The sequence below is a fragment of the Fukomys damarensis genome, unplaced genomic scaffold (assembly GCF_012274545.1).
Source record: "Fukomys damarensis isolate Sample0158 unplaced genomic scaffold, DMR_v1.0_HiC HiC_scaffold_4, whole genome shotgun sequence".
In the NCBI taxonomy this organism is placed as follows: Eukaryota; Metazoa; Chordata; class Mammalia; order Rodentia; family Bathyergidae; genus Fukomys; species Fukomys damarensis.
In genome coordinates, this window is record NW_022900916.1 from 21,134,033 (window position 1) to 21,154,531 (window position 20,499).

Consider the following 20,499-nt stretch of genomic DNA (forward strand, 5'->3'; position numbering starts at 1 on the left):
TGCTCATAGTGTATTAGGTGCAGAAACAGCAATATAATATCTTGTTTGGGAATCTAGAGTTCAAGTGTATTTTAAAATGGCAAGATACTGATGAACACAAAATTTAGGATTATGATTACCTTTCAGGAGGGAGGAAGGGGAAAATATGATTTGATAGTTACTAAAGAATAAGTTATATATATATATATCTATATATATATAGATGTATATATATATATCCCTTCTCTAATATGATACATGTGTGTGTGTGTGTATACACATATAACAACATAAAAGATTGACCAAGAAATACACATCAGTGAGATGGGTAATAAATGGATATAGTGAGATTTTCTCTTTAATTCAAGACTTTTATAAGCTATTTAATTAAATAGAGTATCCCAGATTTGGGGGGGTATAAATTAAAGGAATTTGTTAATATTATTTTAATCAGTTTTATATTCCCACTGTTTTATATTTTTCACTGTCACAAATTATCTGTTTAGGTTCTGTATTTTCAGCTAATCCTTAGACATAGTCTATCACTCTAGACCTTTCCTTCCACCCCACCATTAAAAAAAAAGAAAGAAAGAAAACAAAACAGAAGGAAATGTGACTTAATGGAGTTTAAAAGGGTAGAGGTATTTCTTCAGGTCAATGACAGGACATTTGCCTCCAAAGCTGCAAAGACTAGTTCAAAAGCAAGCAGCGACTTAGCTCATAATGAATTAATTGTGTGCCTGAACTATGATCCGAAAGGCCAGGTGGGCAGACCTTTCTGCACTGATGGGTAGCCTCTCCATGGCCCAGAACAAAAAATGCAACCCTGATGACTAACATGTGGTTTTCTGCTGCTCTGCATTGACAGAGATCTGTAGTGTAATTCATTCTGGATAGGAGAGAGGCGGCAGAATTCAGACCAAGACTGTCAGCGAGTTAACATCCTAGCTTTGTAATGCCAAATGCTCCCACCTAAACCAGAGAACGAAAACTGTCTTCAGCCATACTTGATCAGCAGTCCTTTAGAATTAGGTATGATTTTTACAGATGTCTCCGAAGATTAATAATAAACTGTGATTGCAAAACAACAGAATTTTTTTGGTACATATTATTTACAACATTCTATGCTCAAATTTGGTCACATACTGAATCATTTCCAAATAGGCTTATTTTGTAAACTTTGCTGAAACAATTGTTTTTAATTTAAAATAATATAATGCTGTGTGTTTGAAGGAAAATCCCTATTCTGTGACAGAAAGTAGAAAAACATCACCTGGTTCTTACAGAGCCCATGTACAGCATAGCACTCTAGCCCTTGTGATGCTTAGGAAACAGCAAAGTAAGGCTGTATCTAAACTTCTTCCACCCTAAATGAGCTCGAGCTCTCCATCTTGTAAATCGCATGTCTGATTCAGATAAAGGGGAGACAAAGGTCTGGGGAGAATGTACTCGTAGGTCCAGACTCGGGCAGCATCACAGTGTTGTAGAAATGCATAGGTATCCATCCTGAAGTGCCTTTTAACGTGGCTTCTAGCTGTCAGCATTGGTCAAGTTGCCACCCTTTCCCTGAACTTTAGATTTGTGGTCTAGTAAAAAGATAGTGATACCTATGCCAACAATTTCTTGTAAGAAATCGGTGTTTGCAAGACAGATGATAAATTGCAAAGTTTGAAACAAGTTCATTTTTTTTCTTCTAATACATTGAGTTTATTGGTACACTTTAGGTATAAAGTACAGTTACATTCATTATTGAGATCTTGAACCGTTACATGACAGGTCTTGGTTGAAACAAGTTCATTTTTGTTGTTATTATCAGTGCTGACTTCTGGTAGGGAAAACTCATTAGCTTGTCTTCAAGCCAGCAGCTCTCATGTGAGAGCGAGTCTCCATCTGCTCTGGCCATTTCTGTTCCATTTCTTCTATTTGTTACACATGCTCAGTCCCAGAGCTCAGATTGTTGGAGCTACTTGCTTTACTCATTTGTAAACTTGGTTTGGGATCTAAAACCTCAAGGGTTTCGATTTCCAGCTCCAGTCAGAGATGTCTTTACCTATCTAGTTACTTTATTGTTAATATTGTAGGCCTGTGGGTTCAAATATGTTTCCATGGATATCAGCACCATTACTTTAGATTCAGTAGATTTATTTGATAGCTATTTTAGCAGTAGCCAAGCTGCTGGTTTATTTCTAGTTGAACATTAGCGGCTGTCTCTACTCTGCAATTTTTTAAATAATTTTTTCCAGAAGATACAAATGGTTTCTTAAAATGGAATCTAATAATAAGGTTAAGAGTTCTAAAATCATCTGAAATGACTTGTCACTTACTTTGTCCCACTCTCGCGTGACTCACCTGCCTGTTGTTTTATAATAGCTGTTGTGACACTTGCTGTGAATGTTTTGCACCCTTCTCAGTGGGTGTAGAGCTATGGTTGCACATGGCAGCAATATAACATATTTTTTGCCCCCCTTCAGAAAGAGGGTGTTATGACAAATCAATCATTTGTTAAAATTATTTGATAATTGTAAGTCAATAATGTAACGCAAGATCCTTAACAAAACATAAATGCAAAGTTTAAAAAAAAAAAACTTTCAAATGTTTTATTGATTTAAGGCCTCACATGCATTTTATAATACATTTTGGAGTGTCGAGTAAAAATGAAAACTGAGATTTTTACTTTCTAAACAATTTTATTTTTAATTACATGCAGCTTTTACCTTTGTAGCAGCCAAAAGAAAGAAGAGTAGAAAATTAATGCAATCTTGAAAAATACTATAAAGCCACAGGTGAACATTGAACGATTAATTTTTTTAGCATGACTTTTCTTTTTAGATAGTCTAGATTTTTAAATTTGAGACCTTTTGAAGTCAAAGTTGGTTTACTTCTGTGAATATATCTTCCTACATGCCTTTCTCATAAACATAGTTGTTACTTGGTAGAGAGTCAGAGAACTTCGACTTAAGCTAAAGGATCTCATTTCCAGAGGGGTGAGTGGCTGCCTATGCATCACACCAGCCAGTGGCTGAGCTCGAGTGGAAGACAAATTGGCAAAATTTCAGGCTCAGTGTTTGTATCTTTTTTCTTTTTTGTGATTCTCATGTATGCTGTAGTAATTTTGAACATAGAGTAAACTGAAAATTCTGCATCTGCTTTTCTAACAAGGTTTGCAAAATGTAGATGATGATTTACAGAGGTAGTATTTCACCAAGGGCTATCAGTGAACTTCTTTTCCCACTGCAAGTAAGAAGAGCATTCATTTGTCTTCCTCCCGTCATCCTCTCTCCTCTGCCTCTCCCTTACTTATGCCTTCCTCTTTATCTTCTTTCTCAACTTCCATCTTCTTGACCCCATAGGCTGTCATTGTCTCTTGTGTTTTTGATTACATGGATTCTTATAGCATATGCATTTTTCTTTCCATCCATGAAATTGATGGATATAAACAGCATTGTGTTATCTACTTCATTTCATTTCTTTTATCCCTAAGCACTTGGTGTAGGTCTCTTCATATCTTTATGCATGCTTCTGGTGCCGCTCCACAGTATTCATCCTTCAAAAAGATATAATGGTGGCCTCCAGTCCCACCTATCACCAAAAACCTTCCCTCAATATATACTCCCGGACATCTGGATAACTTAATGAGGCAATTTCTTAAAATTGTGATGCTCAGCTGAAGAACCTCTGGGTCACAGTGAATAGTATGTTAATTTTGGTTTATAGAACTACATTGTTATTAGAATTCCTGTACTAATCTACATTGAGTCTTTTAATTGAAATGAATAGCTTATAATTTCAGTGGCAAGGGTTCAATCTATGTATGTTTTATTCATCTGAATCGCAAATATCACCTACAAGATATTCTCCCAATTGATGTGACAGAAAAGAGATGAGATAAAGTTCTGAAGGGTCTCACTGAAGTGTGAGTAGACCTCGCCTACCCCAGTTCCAGGCTCAGGTTGTGCTCTTCCTCCGAATGCCAACCTCCTGGTGAAATGCTAGTTATCTATTGAAGCCTGGCTTTAAATTAACACCCTACTGTTTGGCATCAGAGTGTTAACCATACTGTAACTATAGCCATAATCACGTCATTCCAGTTAGTTTTGTACTTTCCTGCAGAAGGTAGGCTAGCCTGTGAATTTGTGAGGCACGGGATAGCTTTGTATGCCTTCTACCCAGCACTGCCAATTTAACACGGGGGAGTTAACTCATTAATTGTTTTTTGAAAGTTATGTGATAGTCAAACATATATTTCGTATTTCCATTGTGTTTAACCACAATAAAAGTTTGCAATTATGAAGAATTTTCAAATTGAAACTATCTTTCCCATATTCTAAGCTGTTAAATGTTGGCATTTTAGTAGTGTAGCACTAATGAAGTCAAAACTGCTTCCTGCAAAAATCTGGTGTTGCCTAAAATGTTACAAGCAAGCTTACCACAGTGCTGAGGTGGAGTGGTCAACCATTCTTGCCAGGATACTGGTCAGGATCCTTCATTTTCTCAGTGGAATGTTTCCCCTCACAACTTGTCTGCACTCAATAGTATAGAATACAGATCTAGGTTTTACTAAAAGACTTTGACTTGGAACACGTATACTGATCCTACCAAAAAGCTCCTCTGAAGAAAGCAGTATTTGAAGAAGTTAACTTGAGGAAAATGGTTAAATATGACTCTAGATATTAATAGTCTATCTAATCTTTCTACCTGTTTCCTTATCTCTATTCAAAAGAAATAAGCTAAGCAATGTTCAAATCCCTGAAGTTTCTAAGATGTAATGTTACTCCAGTTAATCTATGTGGTTAGAACCAGGTATCCCTGTAAGTGTGGAGGACACAGCACTTCTTTTGCATCCTCAGGAGCTCTCTTTACAACTTGTAGATCCTCATATCTATAAAGTCATGGGACTTTCTTATATCCAGGTCACTGGCTCCCAATTGCATTCCATTTCTGCTCTTCCTAAGCCTTAGGGCCTGAGTTTCTTCCCTTTTGTTCTCCAAAGTAGCCACCATTCTTACTTGTTTTTATGGTCCTCTCTCCTCCAACCAAAGCTGCAGAGTACTGTGCATTTTTGCAGCAGAACCTCAATTTCACTGCTGATTCCACTGGGAAGCAAAATTACTTTGCTCACTTTCCCCCTTTTTCTTATCTACAACATAAGCTTAATGGTAGCTTGAGAGTGAGTATGAAGAATAGCTTAACTTCCAAAAACTCCTTGGCACAAAGTTTATCCCATGTTAGGTGCTAAAAATCTGTACACCACCACAGGAGATGGAATCACTTAATTTTTATGTGAGACTCCAGGGGTCTGCAGTTCAGCATAGGAATACCCCCAAATCCTCTCACTTTAGTCAAAGCTAGTGTAAACAGCCACCATGCTGATCACATTATCACACCTGAGAAGAAACCTATTTCTCATTTTAGTATATGAGCTTCTGGTGATGAGGTTGGAGGATATTACAGACATTATGTCCTGGAAACAAAGATAAACTTCTTTGCGAGAGTTGTGGATTTTTGTTTTTGTTGTTGTTGTTGTTTATGTGTGTGTGTGTGTGTGTCCTTTCCATAGTGTTTGTCAAATCTCAGTGCTGTGAGGAGCATACACAAATCTGCACAAAAAAATACACATTAAAATGCTTAATTTTCCCACTTATTTTCCTGTCTGTGAATGATGGACTATCCTTTAATTTCAAATTATTATCTGCTTCCAGTAAGCTGATTAAAATATTTCTACTTTCTAATACATTCTTTTTGTTTTTGTTCAGGTATATATTCTATAGTAAAATTAATGTTAAAAGCTTATTTGCATAAACAAATGTAACTATTGTAAACAGCTCCTGAAATAAAGTTGCATTATCACACAGTATAATTTAAAAATATTTTTCAACACTGTTCATGGTTTGATATTTAAACAACTTAAATTTTGAAATATAATTAAGTCAATGTAATGTTAACAGTCTCAATATAACTCTGGATTTTCATGCAGAAATTCCTGACATGGTCATTTTAGAAGAAACAAAATCTAAATTAGCTTGGAGTTCCAAGTTACAATGAGAAAAGGGCACATTTAACCTTCTGCTTTTATTATGTTAAGGCAAGGACTCATCTCCAAACAGACCTATGATTGAGATGATGTTTTGGAATAACATCCTGTGTTTTGGTCAAGCATCGTTCTTCGGTGACATTCTGAGCTTGCATTGTATTAGCACATGATATTTTCCCCAGTTAATTGATATCCCAGGTTTGTCCAGAGGAAAATCTACAGCTCTCCCAAACATGCTTGACAAGTTATTATATTTACTTTAGTCAAAGCCCGTGTGTGCAATATCCCTCTTGGAGGTGGTCTATTATTGGAGTCCCATATGCTTTTTGTTTGGGAAGAAAGCAGTCACTGTGTCATACTGTTACATGGAGTATTCTTTTTCAGGGATGTTGTTCCCTTGGGGACCATATCAGGCCAGAGTTCCTTAGTCTAGTAAGACCTTTGTAACTCTTATTGTATAAAAGTTCTGGGAGGGATGCAAGAGTTAAACAGAAAATGTAATTCAAGCAACTATATTAGGCCACATGTGGGAAAACATGACTCTTAGTATTGGATTTAAAAAAAGGTATTTGTTGTAAGAAGCACTGTGATGCCAAAACTTTTGGAGCATTTCAGTGTAAATGAAGGCTCTTGTCCTGTGGGGAACTCATAACATTTTCACATTTACTTTAGTTTTTGAATAAGAATGATTAAAAAAAACACACAAAGCTGTCTATTCATAAATTTTTTATATTAAAAGATGTGATCATTATGTAAGCCCTACGTGGTGGTGCTAAAGACTGTCTGTCTATTCATAAATTTTTTATATTAAAAGATGTGATCATTATGTAAGCCCTACGTGGTGGTGGTGGTGGTGGTGCTAAAGACTTTTTTGTATGAGCTTCCTATCAGTAAAATGGCATTTACCTCAAATAGACATAATGGCTATGACAGTGTATGTATATATTTGCTTCACTAGATAAAAAGTATATGAATACGCATCATAATTACCCAGTTTGCTCGTTATATTTTGCAGTAGCTGATAAACATGTTGATTATATTCCATTATGCCAGGACTTTAAAAATGAATTTTGTAAAATTAACATACAAGCCCTGTACTCAGATTTTATAAATGATGGTGAAAATTTTTATTTGATTTTTAAATAACATTATAACTCTTGGATACAGAAGTCATAAAATAGAACTTAAATATAAGGTGTAATCAAAACTTGGTGAATGCCATTCACCCGCCTCCTGAAAATATTCCCCCTTTCTTGAAACACACTTATCCCATTGTTTTTGCCACTTTTGGAAGCAGTTCTGAAGGTACTCCTTTGTGAGTGTTTTTAGTTGTGCTGTTTTGGCTGCCTTCATCCAAAACATTAACCTCTCATGGACATTTTAACTTTGAGGAAGAGCCAAAAATTGCATGATTCCCAATCTGGTGGATAAGTGAAAGAGAACACACCATAACCCTGCCTTTCTGTTGGATGGCACTGGGCAGCCGCAGTCACCATTTTTTTAAAATCACATTTTATAAAGACACTCATGAAAAAGGATGTCCAGAGCTGTTGCACAAAGGGACAAGAAATTTCCTATGGTGAATGTGATCATTATGTATTACTACAATGTACCAATGAAGTTAAAGAAAAAGAAAGGGACAAGAAAGATGTGATAAGTATGTTCCAAGAGAGAGGAAGCTTTTTGAACAGGATTAATGGCAATGTGTCTTTTACTGTAATAATTATTTTTAATTTAACCATATTGTATTTTCTGATCCCTTGTATTTTTCCTAACTATAATAATATAAAATATCTTGTGGAAATTTGATGATTTTCCAGTAAAATTGGTGAGATTGTGATATTTTAAAACCTTCTTTTAATTTTTTTTTTAAACAGCAGCTGGTTTCACAGCAACGCATTCTAATTCATGAAGATTCCATGAACCTGCTAAGTCTTTATACCTCTCCTTCTTTACCCAACATTACTTTGGGACTCCCAGCAGGGCCATCCCAGCTCAACGTAAGTCATTGTACACCCTCAGCATAGACCAGCCCAAGTGTTATTTTCATAGAGAAACGCTGTTTCATTTCTTGTATGTGTAGATTTGAGAAAAATCTTGTTAGCATAAGCCTCTTCACTATTTGCTACTTGCTACATGGTGCACAGATAATTTGGTTTAATTTCAAATCAGGAATTACATTGGTTGGCATAATCATATATAGAAATAACTAACATTTCATGGTGGTGTGTAGCTTTTAAAGGAAACTTCCCAGGTATATTATTTTAGTAGCTCCAAATCGCAGTTCTGGGAAATGAAGATTGCCCTTCACATGTTTATAAAGAGGAGATGAGACTAAAAGAGTTTAACAGCTAAAAATCACAGAGCCAGCAAGTGCCAGACCTGCCTCACACTGCAGGCCAGTGCTGAGTGTGACAGCTTGAAAACACAGCGGCGTATGTCCATAGACTTTGTTTTGTGAATGATTTTATTTCAGGAATTTAAATTACTGATTCCGTGGTACTGAAGAGTACCTATCTGGAAAACCTTCTGAAGAACAGCATTGTTGGGGCATACCCAAGAGATTCACAGATTTAGTTGGTTTAAAAGTCCTGACAACTGAAATAGAATCTTTTAGGTAATTGTCCTACTAACAGAAGATAGCAATGATTATCTTGTGTGCATTTTATAAAAAATATAAATTTTAATTTTAAAAGACTTGTAAGCTTCGCCCATAATAATGCATCTTTGAAAGGTTAATAAATTATACATATGCTGAGATCATGTGATACATTAGGTTTAGAGACAAATTTGTTCCAACCTTTATCACTAATTTTGCCAATCTTTAGCAGCAAGTCCTGTACTGAGTATAGCATATCAGATTTAAATATATCTTCAATACATATTGAAAACTCAAAACTAACTGACATCTTAACATAGCTGGTATTTTATTATATCTGGATTTTTAAGAGTGCATATTATATTATGTGATACTATTATCTTGTGCCAGTGAAGCGAAAGCAAAATTTGGATGCTGTTTTACATCCCGAATTAAAGAAGAAGCACTCCTGAATTCAAATGTGCACTTAAATTTCCACATAAAGTATTTATAAATAATTGGTTCTAGTGTAAAGAAAAAAAAAGAATTAGGAATGAAACTAAAAATAAATCTTCACTTATTAAAATTTTCTATTTTTATCTCTTCCAATGACAAATACATACTAACTAAAAATACTTACGAGACATGAGTAGACAGACATTTTGTTACCACTTCTTTTTGCATGTTCTGAGCTACTCCTCCTTGCTAACTCACTCATGTACCACATTTAATGTGGTCAGGGAAAATTTTTTCCCAAAGGACCAAGTACTAAAGCCAGACCATTTAATGTTTCGATGGTAATACAATTTGGTGACATTGGATGAATAAACCAGTGTGGTTTGGATTAAAGTTTCGTTTTTCTTTGCTTCCATTTCGGTGTGGATGAGCCCATCACAATTAATTTCTCAAGCTTAGTATTTTTCTGGCAAAGGGATCTCTAATATTCCATTTCCCCACTGACTAGTGGGAAATTGAAGGAAAAGAGGCCAGGACCAGCCGTTATTTCTAGATCAAGCATTGCATTGACTCTGTGACTCAGACAAATCATTTACCTCTTTGTCCTTCAATTTCTCCATCATTGAAAATTGCTTTGCTTCCCTGGTGCACAGCAATTTTGAAAGATGAAACATGAGTTTTGAAAAGAAACATGCCACATAATTCTTAGGTATTAGACTTCTGCTTTTGTAAGACCAAATTCACTACCATTCATTAAATTTTTGGAATAGGATAATTCATTATTGCCATTGATGATATAATTATTATTGCCTTATTACTATATTTTCATGTATTTCAAGTTCTTAAAAGCAGTTTTATTTGATACCTGATTTCACATGTAGTATATTATACTAAAGTATCTGGGGTGTCATTTTTAATATTAGAGATATGGACTTCTGTTTTAAATTAATACAAAATAAACATTCAAGTCAAATTTCTGATTTTCATTGATTTAAGAAATCCATTTTAAAAATTAAATACTGTCCACTGCCTGGGACAAGGGCAAGGACCTGAGTTTGATCCCCCAGTACCAAAACAATTAAATAAACAAACAAACAAACAAATAAAATACTGGAAATGTAGAGCTCTGTGAAACTTTTAGAGAGGGCATGGAAAGGAAGGGTGAGTAGTTTCTTTTGCATGACGCTCCAGTACCTTATAGATCATTTTGTCTTAAGCCCTGTGTTGTAGTCTTTAACTATTTGAATAAATTTTACCTTTCCAACATACCTTTTACTTAAGCAATATACTTTAAAATATTTAGAAGCAAGCTTCTCATTCTTAAGCCTGAAATTAGCATTATTTTTAATTGACATAAAATTATGTATGTTTACGGGTCAAAACATGATGCTTTGACGTATGCATATTGTAAAATGACAAGTTAATTGACACATTTTTTCATGAGAACATGTAATTTCCATTCTGTGAGTACTTTCACTTTTCAAGTGTAAGATAAATTGGTATTTTTTTATAACAATAGTCCCCATGATGTACACTAGACTTGTTCAGGTGGTTTTTCCTGTCTCACCGAAATTTTGTATCTAACATAACTTTTAGTATTAAAAAATACCTTAGCATTTTTCGGTACATTGATACTCAATTACTAAATAATTTCCTGTGCTTCTACCATATTTTTATTTGTCTTTTGTTAAGTTAGTTTAAAATACATAGTGTCTCCCACTTTCCTAACTCAGTCATTGGGTAGGGTGGATTTTTGCTTGGAAAACTTACGGCCTAAGAAAGTGAGCCAGTGGCGTGGAGACTTAGGGACCCACGTGTATTAAAAGGAATTAACATCTGTATTATTTCTTGACACAGGCTTCAAATTCTCTCAAAGAAAAGCAGAAGTGTGAGACACAGACGCTCAGGCAAGGCGTTCCTCTGCCTGGGCAGTACGGGGGCAGCATCCCGGCGTCTTCAAGCCATCCTCATGTGGCTTTAGAGGGAAAGCCCAACAGCAGCCACCAAGCTCTCCTGCAGCATTTATTACTGAAAGAACAAATGCGACAGCAGAAGCTTCTTGTGGCCGGTAATTAATACTGACACCATTTATAGGTTCTCTTAGGACTTTTATTTTACCCGTGAGCCAGTGCAATGTCTATTAACTCAAGAGCCTAATGAAGATTTACTCTGCTGTACGAGGGTCTCCCTGACACTTGGTACTGTGAGGAAAGGCTGTGGTCCTTATTTGTTCCTCCATATCCATCGGGTGGGAGTGGGGAGCGAGGGCACCTCTTTCAGTCTTCTTACATACCAGACCGGACTACTGATGAGTCACGTGGTCAGACACATCCCTGTTCAGGACCTTGGCGTTTCTGTCTCCCAGCACCCAGCCTAGTGTTCTTCAGATGTTTGCCTGGCAAGTAGCTGCTTGTATTTTCTTAGGAAATGAGTGAATGTGTCCGTGTACGTGCGCATGCGTATATATAAACACAAGCCCTCATACATACAAACATCTTTTTCAGGTGGTGTTCCCCTACATCCACAGTCTCCCTTGGCAACAAAAGAGAGAATTTCGCCTGGGATTAGAGGTACCCATAAATTGCCCCGTCACAGACCCCTGAATCGAACCCAGTCTGCACCTTTGCCTCAGAGCACGTTGGCTCAGTTGGTCATTCAGCAGCAACACCAGCAGTTCTTGGAGAAGCAGAAACAATACCAACAGCAGATTCACATGAACAAAGTAAGCCTCTAAGCTGAGTTAAAATATCATAGTCACTGGTTGGGAAATGGGTTCTTTTCACTGAAATAGATATGTAAGGGAGTGTTGGGATTAGTCACAGCAAAGAGATTACCATACTAACCCAGCTATCTAGGTGTAAAGACATCCTCACGTATCAGTATTTTCCTCACTGTTATGTTCACGGGACATTGGTATCAAAATTGAGATCATAACTTAGCAAGATATTTCATAGTGGAGTGCTAGTTTTAACACACAAACACATAAAAGCACATATAAATGAGGTCCCACTTTTTGTTATTTTTGCAGAAAACCCTGAGACAGAGTTGAATGTGATAGGTTAGTCAGTCAAAATTTTACAAATGATGGTAAGTAGTTCAAGGGTTAGCCAATAAGGTATTTCTTAGCATCTTGTACATGTCTAGGTTACATTTCTTGTTTAATGTAGCCCTTTTCATTCCAAGAAGCAATCGAAGCAGTTTCTCAGAAGCCTGTGACAGTTTCATCGTGGCAGGCTTATTGAGGTTGAAAGGGACAGTGGATGACTGTATCATACTACATCCTTCGGTACTCCCTTGTTGCAGAAGCCACAAAGAAACTGTTTACAGTGTCCATGTTAGTATGGAATAATCTCAGTGGAACACCTCCATCTGATCCCAAGACATTACATGACGTAAAGAGAACTCTTATTTGTTATCCTTTAGTAGGATGCCATATAAGGAGAACATATATTGGCCTATAAATGTACCATAGGAGTTCATACTGTCTAACCTCTAATTTTAGTGTGTGACATTGTTTCAATTCTTTGGCGACTGAGCATCCCTAAGCGTGGTGGCACATATAACGTACATCACATAAGCTTTTAAGAAAACTGTTATGTGACTGGTTATCTCATGTTGGCTTGCCATGTACCTCTTATCACAAGTAGCCGTAGTAAAAGAAAGGCACATACCTGAGTAAAAAAGATCATTACCATAAATATCCTAGAAGACTTGTATACCTAGAAGGCATGAATATATACATCATGAAATAACAATGAATAGCAGTTACATGAAACGCTTTGTCCTTTAATTTTGTCTTGTACCAAGAGCATTTCAAATCAGTCATTATTGTTTTCCCATAGAAAATTTAGCCCTTTGACTATGACCAATGTATACATATCATGATAATGTTTAGCAATGTATTTTTCACAAGGCTATGGAAATTATTGGGGTCCCCTTTGACCAACAGGTTCAATCACTAGTTCACTTTTTAAGTGACTTTCTCCCCAACCTGCCCTTTCATTCTAGTGTGCTCATGCTTAGATTATACATACTCTAATTTCTTAAAAGTTCTGTTTATTCTTGCATAGAGGCTGCCAAACCCCAAGTGGACATACAAATGGAACAATGACAAATGTGCTAGACTTCTTTTACCGGGATCCACCAGATCAACCTTATAGTTTTTTGTTTGTTTGTTTGTTTTGTACTGGGGATCGAACTCAGGACCTGCACTTGCGGAGCAGGCAGTGGAATCACCTTATAAACAGCTCATAACTGCTAAACTGTACAATATAACTTCTATGTTGGATTCTGAAGTCCCTGGACCTTCTCTTTATCCTTTTTGTGGCCAATATGCATAGCAATCCTGCTGAACTTTTAATTTCTTAATTCTTAACTGTTTCTTTGGCTTTGTCTCCTCCAAACTTAAAAGCTATGCAGCTACCAAGATGACAGTGCCAGGCACCTACCGAAGGCCTTTAGATAAACCCTCTGTAGAGTAACTCTGACTGCTGGTCACAGCTATGACCCTCTTCAGCTGGAAGTAGCCAGAGCTGTCTTTGCCCTTTGCCCCCTCACAGCAGTTAGGGGTGCTTCTTCAGAGGGAGGGACATTGCAGATAGGTAAGTTAATTAGATATCATGTAGGCAGTTAGACAGGGCCACCCTCAAGGAGCCAACACAGCAAGGAGCCAACATGGAGGACAATCAAGACACGTTCACTGTGGACAGAATTGTGAAAGGAGAAAAACTACTATACCTTTGTGCTTCCCCTGGGCATAAATGGCAGTGATTGATATTCCAAATAGGCTTCTGTCACCTGGGTGGGAGGCCAGGGTGTTAACCCAGCCTTTCCAGGAAATATTCCTGACTCCCACCCTTACTAAAAATCCTCCTATGCTTGCTATGTGACTTGCTCCCCCATTTGACCCCCATTTAATCACTATTACCTGGGTGACTGTACTTGTAATCTTATTGGTTGGTCATGGTTTTTCCCCACCCCATGACCACCTTGTAATTTTCCATTGGGTCTTACAGTTTTGCCCCACTTTGTACCTGCATCACCACATGGCTTTGCTGTATAAAAACATCTTTGAAAAATTAATTAGAGTGAGTGGGCAACCCACTTTCTGGTCCCCCTTCTGTCTCTCTTAGACAGAAGCTTTCTTTCCCTCAATAAATTTTTCCTACTCTTAAAAAAAAATAAAAATAAACAGTGTTTATGGTACAGTGATATTAGAGGTTCCAGTAAAGCATTTTCTTTGAATTTTGTAAGCAAAATGATCTGTCCCTTTCACTATGTCACCTACAAGTATGTTATAGAGGCATTATGTTGAAAAATATACGTAGTTTATTTATTTATAAATGGATAGCTACAATTTGGCTTCATATTAAATGCTTTATTTTGTTGTGATAGAGAAAACAAAGAAAACAAAACAAAATAAACCCCCATGGACAAATGTTGAAATATCTTTCTTACGGCAACAGGAGAAAGGGAGGTTTCATCATGCGCTTGCTTGTTTGCGAATATTGCTGGCTCTTTCTTTCTCTTTGGCCATCATCCTTACCAGCACAGAGCCAGGTAGAGAGTGTAGGCTGAGGACCACAGAACTGAGCAGAAATTTTTTCAGCCCAGTCTTTTGCTGCCTTAAAAGATGGAGTGGACATGTGTGGGACAGGCGCACTGGGTGGGAGTGCGGGCAGTGACAAGTGTTTCTCCAGTTCTGTCTCACTAGACTTTGCAAACTTTTTCTGCATCACCAGAGTAATGCTTGTTTATTGTTGCAGCATTTCTCTAAATTTATCAAATGGATATGTATCAAATCAGTCTCACAGGGACAGGAACTAACTTCCTTCCCTGACTAACAGCATCATGCTGGTTGAGTTGAATACGCATATTTGCTGTATTGTGGTAGAGTTAGGTTGGTTGGCCTGTTCCAGATCTCTTAGCACAATGCAGAAATTGCTGGGTACTGTTGAAAAATTCTAAGAACTCCAGTGCAAAAATTTATATGATAGAAGATATTAGGAACCCTACTTTTTTTTTTTTTTTTTTTTTTTTTTTTTTTTTTTTTTTTTTTGGTACCAGGGATCAAACTTGGGTCTTTGCGCGTGCAAGGCAGGCCACCAAACCACTGAGCCAAATCCCCGGCCCCTTGGAGTTAGGTTTATTTGCTAAACTAATATTGGGTTGTATCTTCCGTCATATCAATTTTCTGCTACTCCTGATTCTCTTTCCTACAGTTATGTGGAAGTATATATTCTGCTGTGAATAAATTAGGTAAAATGATCCCTTTGAAAGTAAGGTCTATAAATCATTTCTGTAAATACCTTAGGAAATTCTAATATTTTGGAATTGTTTTATGACCTAGAGTTTATGACCTGTTTCAAATTGATGGTATGCTAATATCAGAATTTCTCCTTTGGTATTACACTCAAAATTTTGACAGATGTTAACCTCAGTCATATGATAAAATTAAGATGAAAAGTGGGCAAGGTATTTGCATTTTAGCAATGACAAAAGCAAATCTTATCACAAACCTTTTCCCATGTGGAGCTGATTCCTTGGAATCTGTTAAGAATTCTTCTCAAAATTAGAAGCAAACCTATACTTTTAGGTATATGTTTGTACAGTGGTTTGATTATTAAATCTCGTCTTAATCAGGCAAAATGAAGACCAGAAAACTTCAAAGTATAAAGCTGATCTTTATATGTTAACCCCTCTCAGCTTGGGTGTTTAGATTACTCAAGCAGATCTCCAGTTGGCTTTCCTCCAAGTATGTATTCCATATGTTTAATCAAGTGCCACATGTACACTGGGTATTCTCCAGATTCTGAAAATATTTTACCTGCTCTGAATTGTCTAAGGAAACAAAGTAGGCTCTTATTAAAGAAAATATTGAACTTTTCTATTTTGAAATATTCCTAATAGAGTCATTAAGAAGTGAACAGTAGCAACTCCTCTCCCTGAGGTAACGAGGATACTTATTTAACAATGAGTCAGGGACTTAAATGCTAGGAGGTAACAAGTCTCTCTACAATAATGTATTTATGTGTACCTAATCATTTGGAATACTTATCAGTATGAAATAACCAAATAAATCTATTTCTGTCATTACCTATTTATGTCATTATAATATATGAAACTTTTAAATACATTCAAAGAAATCATACTTTTCATCATAAAAACATGGTCTTTGCTCATAAGATACATATAGCAGGAAATAGAGGCACACATGAACATGCAGGTGAATAACATTTTAAAATGTCCTATTTTTATTCTCAAAAATAAGGATTTAGAGAAACAGAAAATGAAGTGAGAACAAAGAAACCAAAGTAGATTTATCTCTAAGTCAACATTAGGTTAAATGTAATTGGCCCTCCAATTATATTTATAAAATTTTCAATGGTATGATTGAATTCTAATAATTGTTAGAAGAATTAGAAGCAAACCTATACTTTTAGGAACACAGTTGTGACAGTGATTGACATTAATATTTGAAGAATTGTTCATATGATTTTATAATGTAAATGTCATGTAACTGTATACTGTAAATATTACTGATCCTACCAGATGATTTGCTTACTTGTTGCCTTATATATTAATGACATTTATGTAGGATATTTGTGTATTATTTATCTCATTAAGTCTCAGTTATTATTGTCTCATAAATATGATGCAAGTGTTAAAAGGTTTAGCAGGATTAAATTTTTAGGGATATTTTTATTGCTATATCCGCTAATAAATATTAGGGCAAGTTAGAAAAGATAATATTGGGCTGAAGAGGAAACCTTGTCAAAATGATTTCTCTCTGCTCCTAAATATTACTGAAAGTGTGTTGAAAAGTTTAATCACAAGAAAATCATGGCTCGTAATTCATTCTTTTGTTTTTTTTGAGACATTTTAAAAATTAAAAAATTAACAAATAATTTCTGTTGCCAACTTATGATATTTTTGTACTATGATGAATTTCATTTTGGTAAGCCTTTTCAGAAAATGAAGTTTCTTTATGCAAAGTTCAAAACTAGTCTGTTGCTTTTGCCAGTATTTTTTGTTTTTTAGAAAAAGAGTTTCTAAGATAGAATTTACCCCAGAATACAAAGAGGAAACAAAAGAAGTAGAATATTGATAATCCTCCCCTGAGCTCATTTCATATTTCAGTATTACCGCAGGATTTTTTTTTCCTAGTAAAAGAAAACTGTGATTGAATAAAATAAAACACACCGAGTTACTTAGCCATACTGATGATTTTAAGGGAGATTTAACCACTTCCTGAAAAACAGAAGGGCAAATTTCTAGTCACATCATTATCTGAATTAGTTATGTTGAAATTTTCCAAAACATCTTCAGACATTTTTGTTGAGTACTTTGACGTAAATCTCTGCTACTTCCCCTCCATGACAATATTCTCTGAATTATTTCTTCATTATTGTATTAATAGAATAGCATTAATTTGTGTCTAACCATTTCTCTTTTAGCTAGAATTTTAATATATTTTTCTAATATTTGTTTCTCGTGTTCATTCCATCAAATCTACGTGTGCAGAAATTTTAAGGCAACTTTCTTTGTTTAGAATTTACTTGGCGGAAATACAAACCTGTGCATCTCTCCATTCAGCAGATCGTAACTGAACCCTTACTTTGTGCAACACTTTTTGAGGCACACAACATTCTGTGTGCTGTGGAGCTTATCATGTATGAAGCAAAGGGGGTGAGTAAGGTACTTAAGTAACCAGTAGGACAGTGTGTTCAGTATTAAGGTAGAGGATGTGGAAAACAAAATTGACTTCTTTGAGGAAGTAGGACTGTTCAGTCACCTCTCTGGATATTTTGTCTCACTTCTCTGTCATATTCTCTCGCTCGATCACTCTCTTTTTCTCTCCCCCCCCACTTCTTTCCTCCCTTTCTTCCTTCCTTCTTCCCTTTTTATATGCTCTGTGATAAATATCTTAAGCATTCCTATGACTGGATATCAGCCAACTCTTTTAAAAAAACACATGTAAATCATGAGATGATATCTTATATATGTCAAGGTTCAGTCTAGATATAAATATTTATTATATATTTATTACTATGAATACTTAGGCATTTTGACATGAGTACTATTTTATCATAATAAAAATATATCTAAGACAAGACCAGTAAACGGGAGGCCAAGCAGATGTCCTGGGTTGCCCTTATTAAAACAGGTAAATGTTATATTCTGACAAGCAAGGCAGAATATAATTATCCTCAACTGCTGGCTCTGAGCAAATGGGGAGCTTTCATGAAGTTGTTTCAAATAGAACTTGACCTTTTATTCAACTAGTGTATGTTTTATTACTTTCTTTTAACATAATTTTTTAACGTGAATGTTATAGACTCTCCATAACTCCTCGTGATTCATACACACTCTCTGTTCCCAACCATTCTTCTACAGCAACCTAGGAAAATGTATTCTTTCATGCCTGTGGTCATATATAAATACAGCTTGTTTGTGGGTCTTTTTCTTATCAAATGTTCCTGAATTTAGTTCTAATATAGAACTATTTTGTGCACTATTGAAAAAAGTAGGTATTTTGCCAAGAAGACAAATTTGAAGAGTAACAATTCTATACATGTGTATGTTCCCCAAAGTTTGCATGCATTTCAAGTTATAGTTCATGTCAGCTGTATTTTAATAAACATAATTCTAGCCATGGCATACTTGTGAGCATATTAAAGTTTAAAGCATAATTAGATAAAAATCACTTAGCAATCTTGGCTTTGGGCTACATTAATTTCTCCCAGTATATTATTTCTTCCTTCCCTTCTTTTATGTCCTGTGTATTTCCTTAACACCTTCTCCATAAATAACATGAGGTACCTACTTTCACATTTGAAGAATACCAGATCCTTTCTATATGTAGGGTCTCCTCTGAGCTAAACTTTCCATACCATTTTCCTTGTGTATCCCTTCAATCTTAACAACTCATTTTTAAATTTCAGGAATTTTAATTTTATAAGGCTTATCTAAATTAGCAAGTTAACAGGGCTACTAGTGGTCAGAGCTGAAATTGTCACATAAATTGTAGGACACAGTCTTTTTTCAACTGCGTGTGCTCATTATGCAGTCTTTTTTTTTTTAATCACTAAGCAGAGATACATAAGCTTTTCCTTAATTTATTTCAGCTCAGAAATATAGAAATCATGACTTAAAACAAAGCAAATGAACGGTAAGGAAGAGCCTATTATTTTGTTGTTATTTCGTATTGGGTTAGACTTGCCAGGATGAAGAAATCCCTTTTTCCTACCATGCCTCCCAGCTGTCCATGCATCACCCTCCTTCCATTTACTCACGTGGCGGTCTTTGCACATGGACTTTACCATGGGACCCTCAGCTCTCTTGCAATGTAAAGCTTTCCGAAAGGCACACTGTGCATGTAGTGCAGCTGGGCTATGTTTAGTTCCTTTCTTGTGTGTTGCCACATTACTCCCCCCAGCATTTTGGACAAACATCTCAGAGGAATTCTGAGCAAGCTTGAAGCTGGAAATTTGCTGATTTCATTAGGTTTAACTGAAACACAAATGTTAGCATCCATTTTGGGGTGGTTGGAGTATGCCTTGTTTTAAGTTTTGGGAAATGGATGAGTAGAAACTTGAAAAGGGCTTTCATTTCGGAAGGTAGGCATTACTGTTGTCAGGATTAATTTCTCTCTATCCATTTGACAGCTTGTTTCCATGCAGAGTCTTTTAATCACCAATTTAGGATTACGTTTTGCCCATTAGACGGATAGCATGTTCAAAAACTTTAGCAAGCATTGAAAGCCAGTCTTAGTTTTATAAAAGTAAAAAGCCTCCTAGATTATTTATCTATCTATAAAGGTTTATAAAAGAAACTTTGACTGTAACCTTAAATAGGTGCTATTTTGACATGATTAGCCCAATGTAAATAGATCCTTGTAAGTATGGAGTGGTCTTTTAAAAATTCACTTATGCTGTAGTACCAGCTTACATCATCACAGGGAATTTATATAGAAGCATTTCACTATATAATTACAAGTTGATGGTTTATAATATACAGAAAATGGCTTGTTGTTTCATTATTAGATGTGATAAAACCCTGTGTTTAGAAAAGAAACTAAAAGACCATTTATGTCAGTGGATTAATGTGTAGCATTCATAAACATTCCCAGTGTTGCTTCCATAAGTTGAAGACCCAGGGTAAGAACCTCAATTTTTCTTTTTCACTCTGCACTGCTAATCTAGTCAGAGGCATTTCTATTGAATGAGATAAACAATGGTTGGATATGACTATGAGGTAATAAAATAGGGGAAAGAAGAATACCTGGGGAAGCAAAGTGTGTCAGTAGTTTGATATAGATTCCAGGCAGTGCAAAGGAAGGAGGAAGCTAAATAATTTAGTTGTTTCCCAACCTTGACAGTTTTGTTTGACAGAATGAAATAATTAAATCTCACTAAAGAATTTTTAATATTGCTAAGCGATCTATGGATATAAA

General features: G+C 35.8%; 1 protein-coding gene across 5 annotated transcripts in view; it reads left to right on the forward strand.

Moving 5' to 3' along the window:
• The window catches only part of Hdac9 (histone deacetylase 9), a 924,083-nt gene that overhangs the window by 566,744 nt on the left and 336,840 nt on the right, over positions 1-20,499 (forward strand). For all 5 annotated transcript variants that reach the window (XM_033757109.1, XM_033757117.1, XM_033757124.1 and 2 more), the window contains 3 exons: positions 7,888-8,010; positions 10,902-11,112; positions 11,549-11,766. In XM_033757109.1, coding sequence (XP_033613000.1) covers positions 7,888-8,010; positions 10,902-11,112; positions 11,549-11,766 — 552 coding nt within the window. The remainder of the gene's footprint in view (positions 1-7,887; positions 8,011-10,901; positions 11,113-11,548; positions 11,767-20,499) is intronic.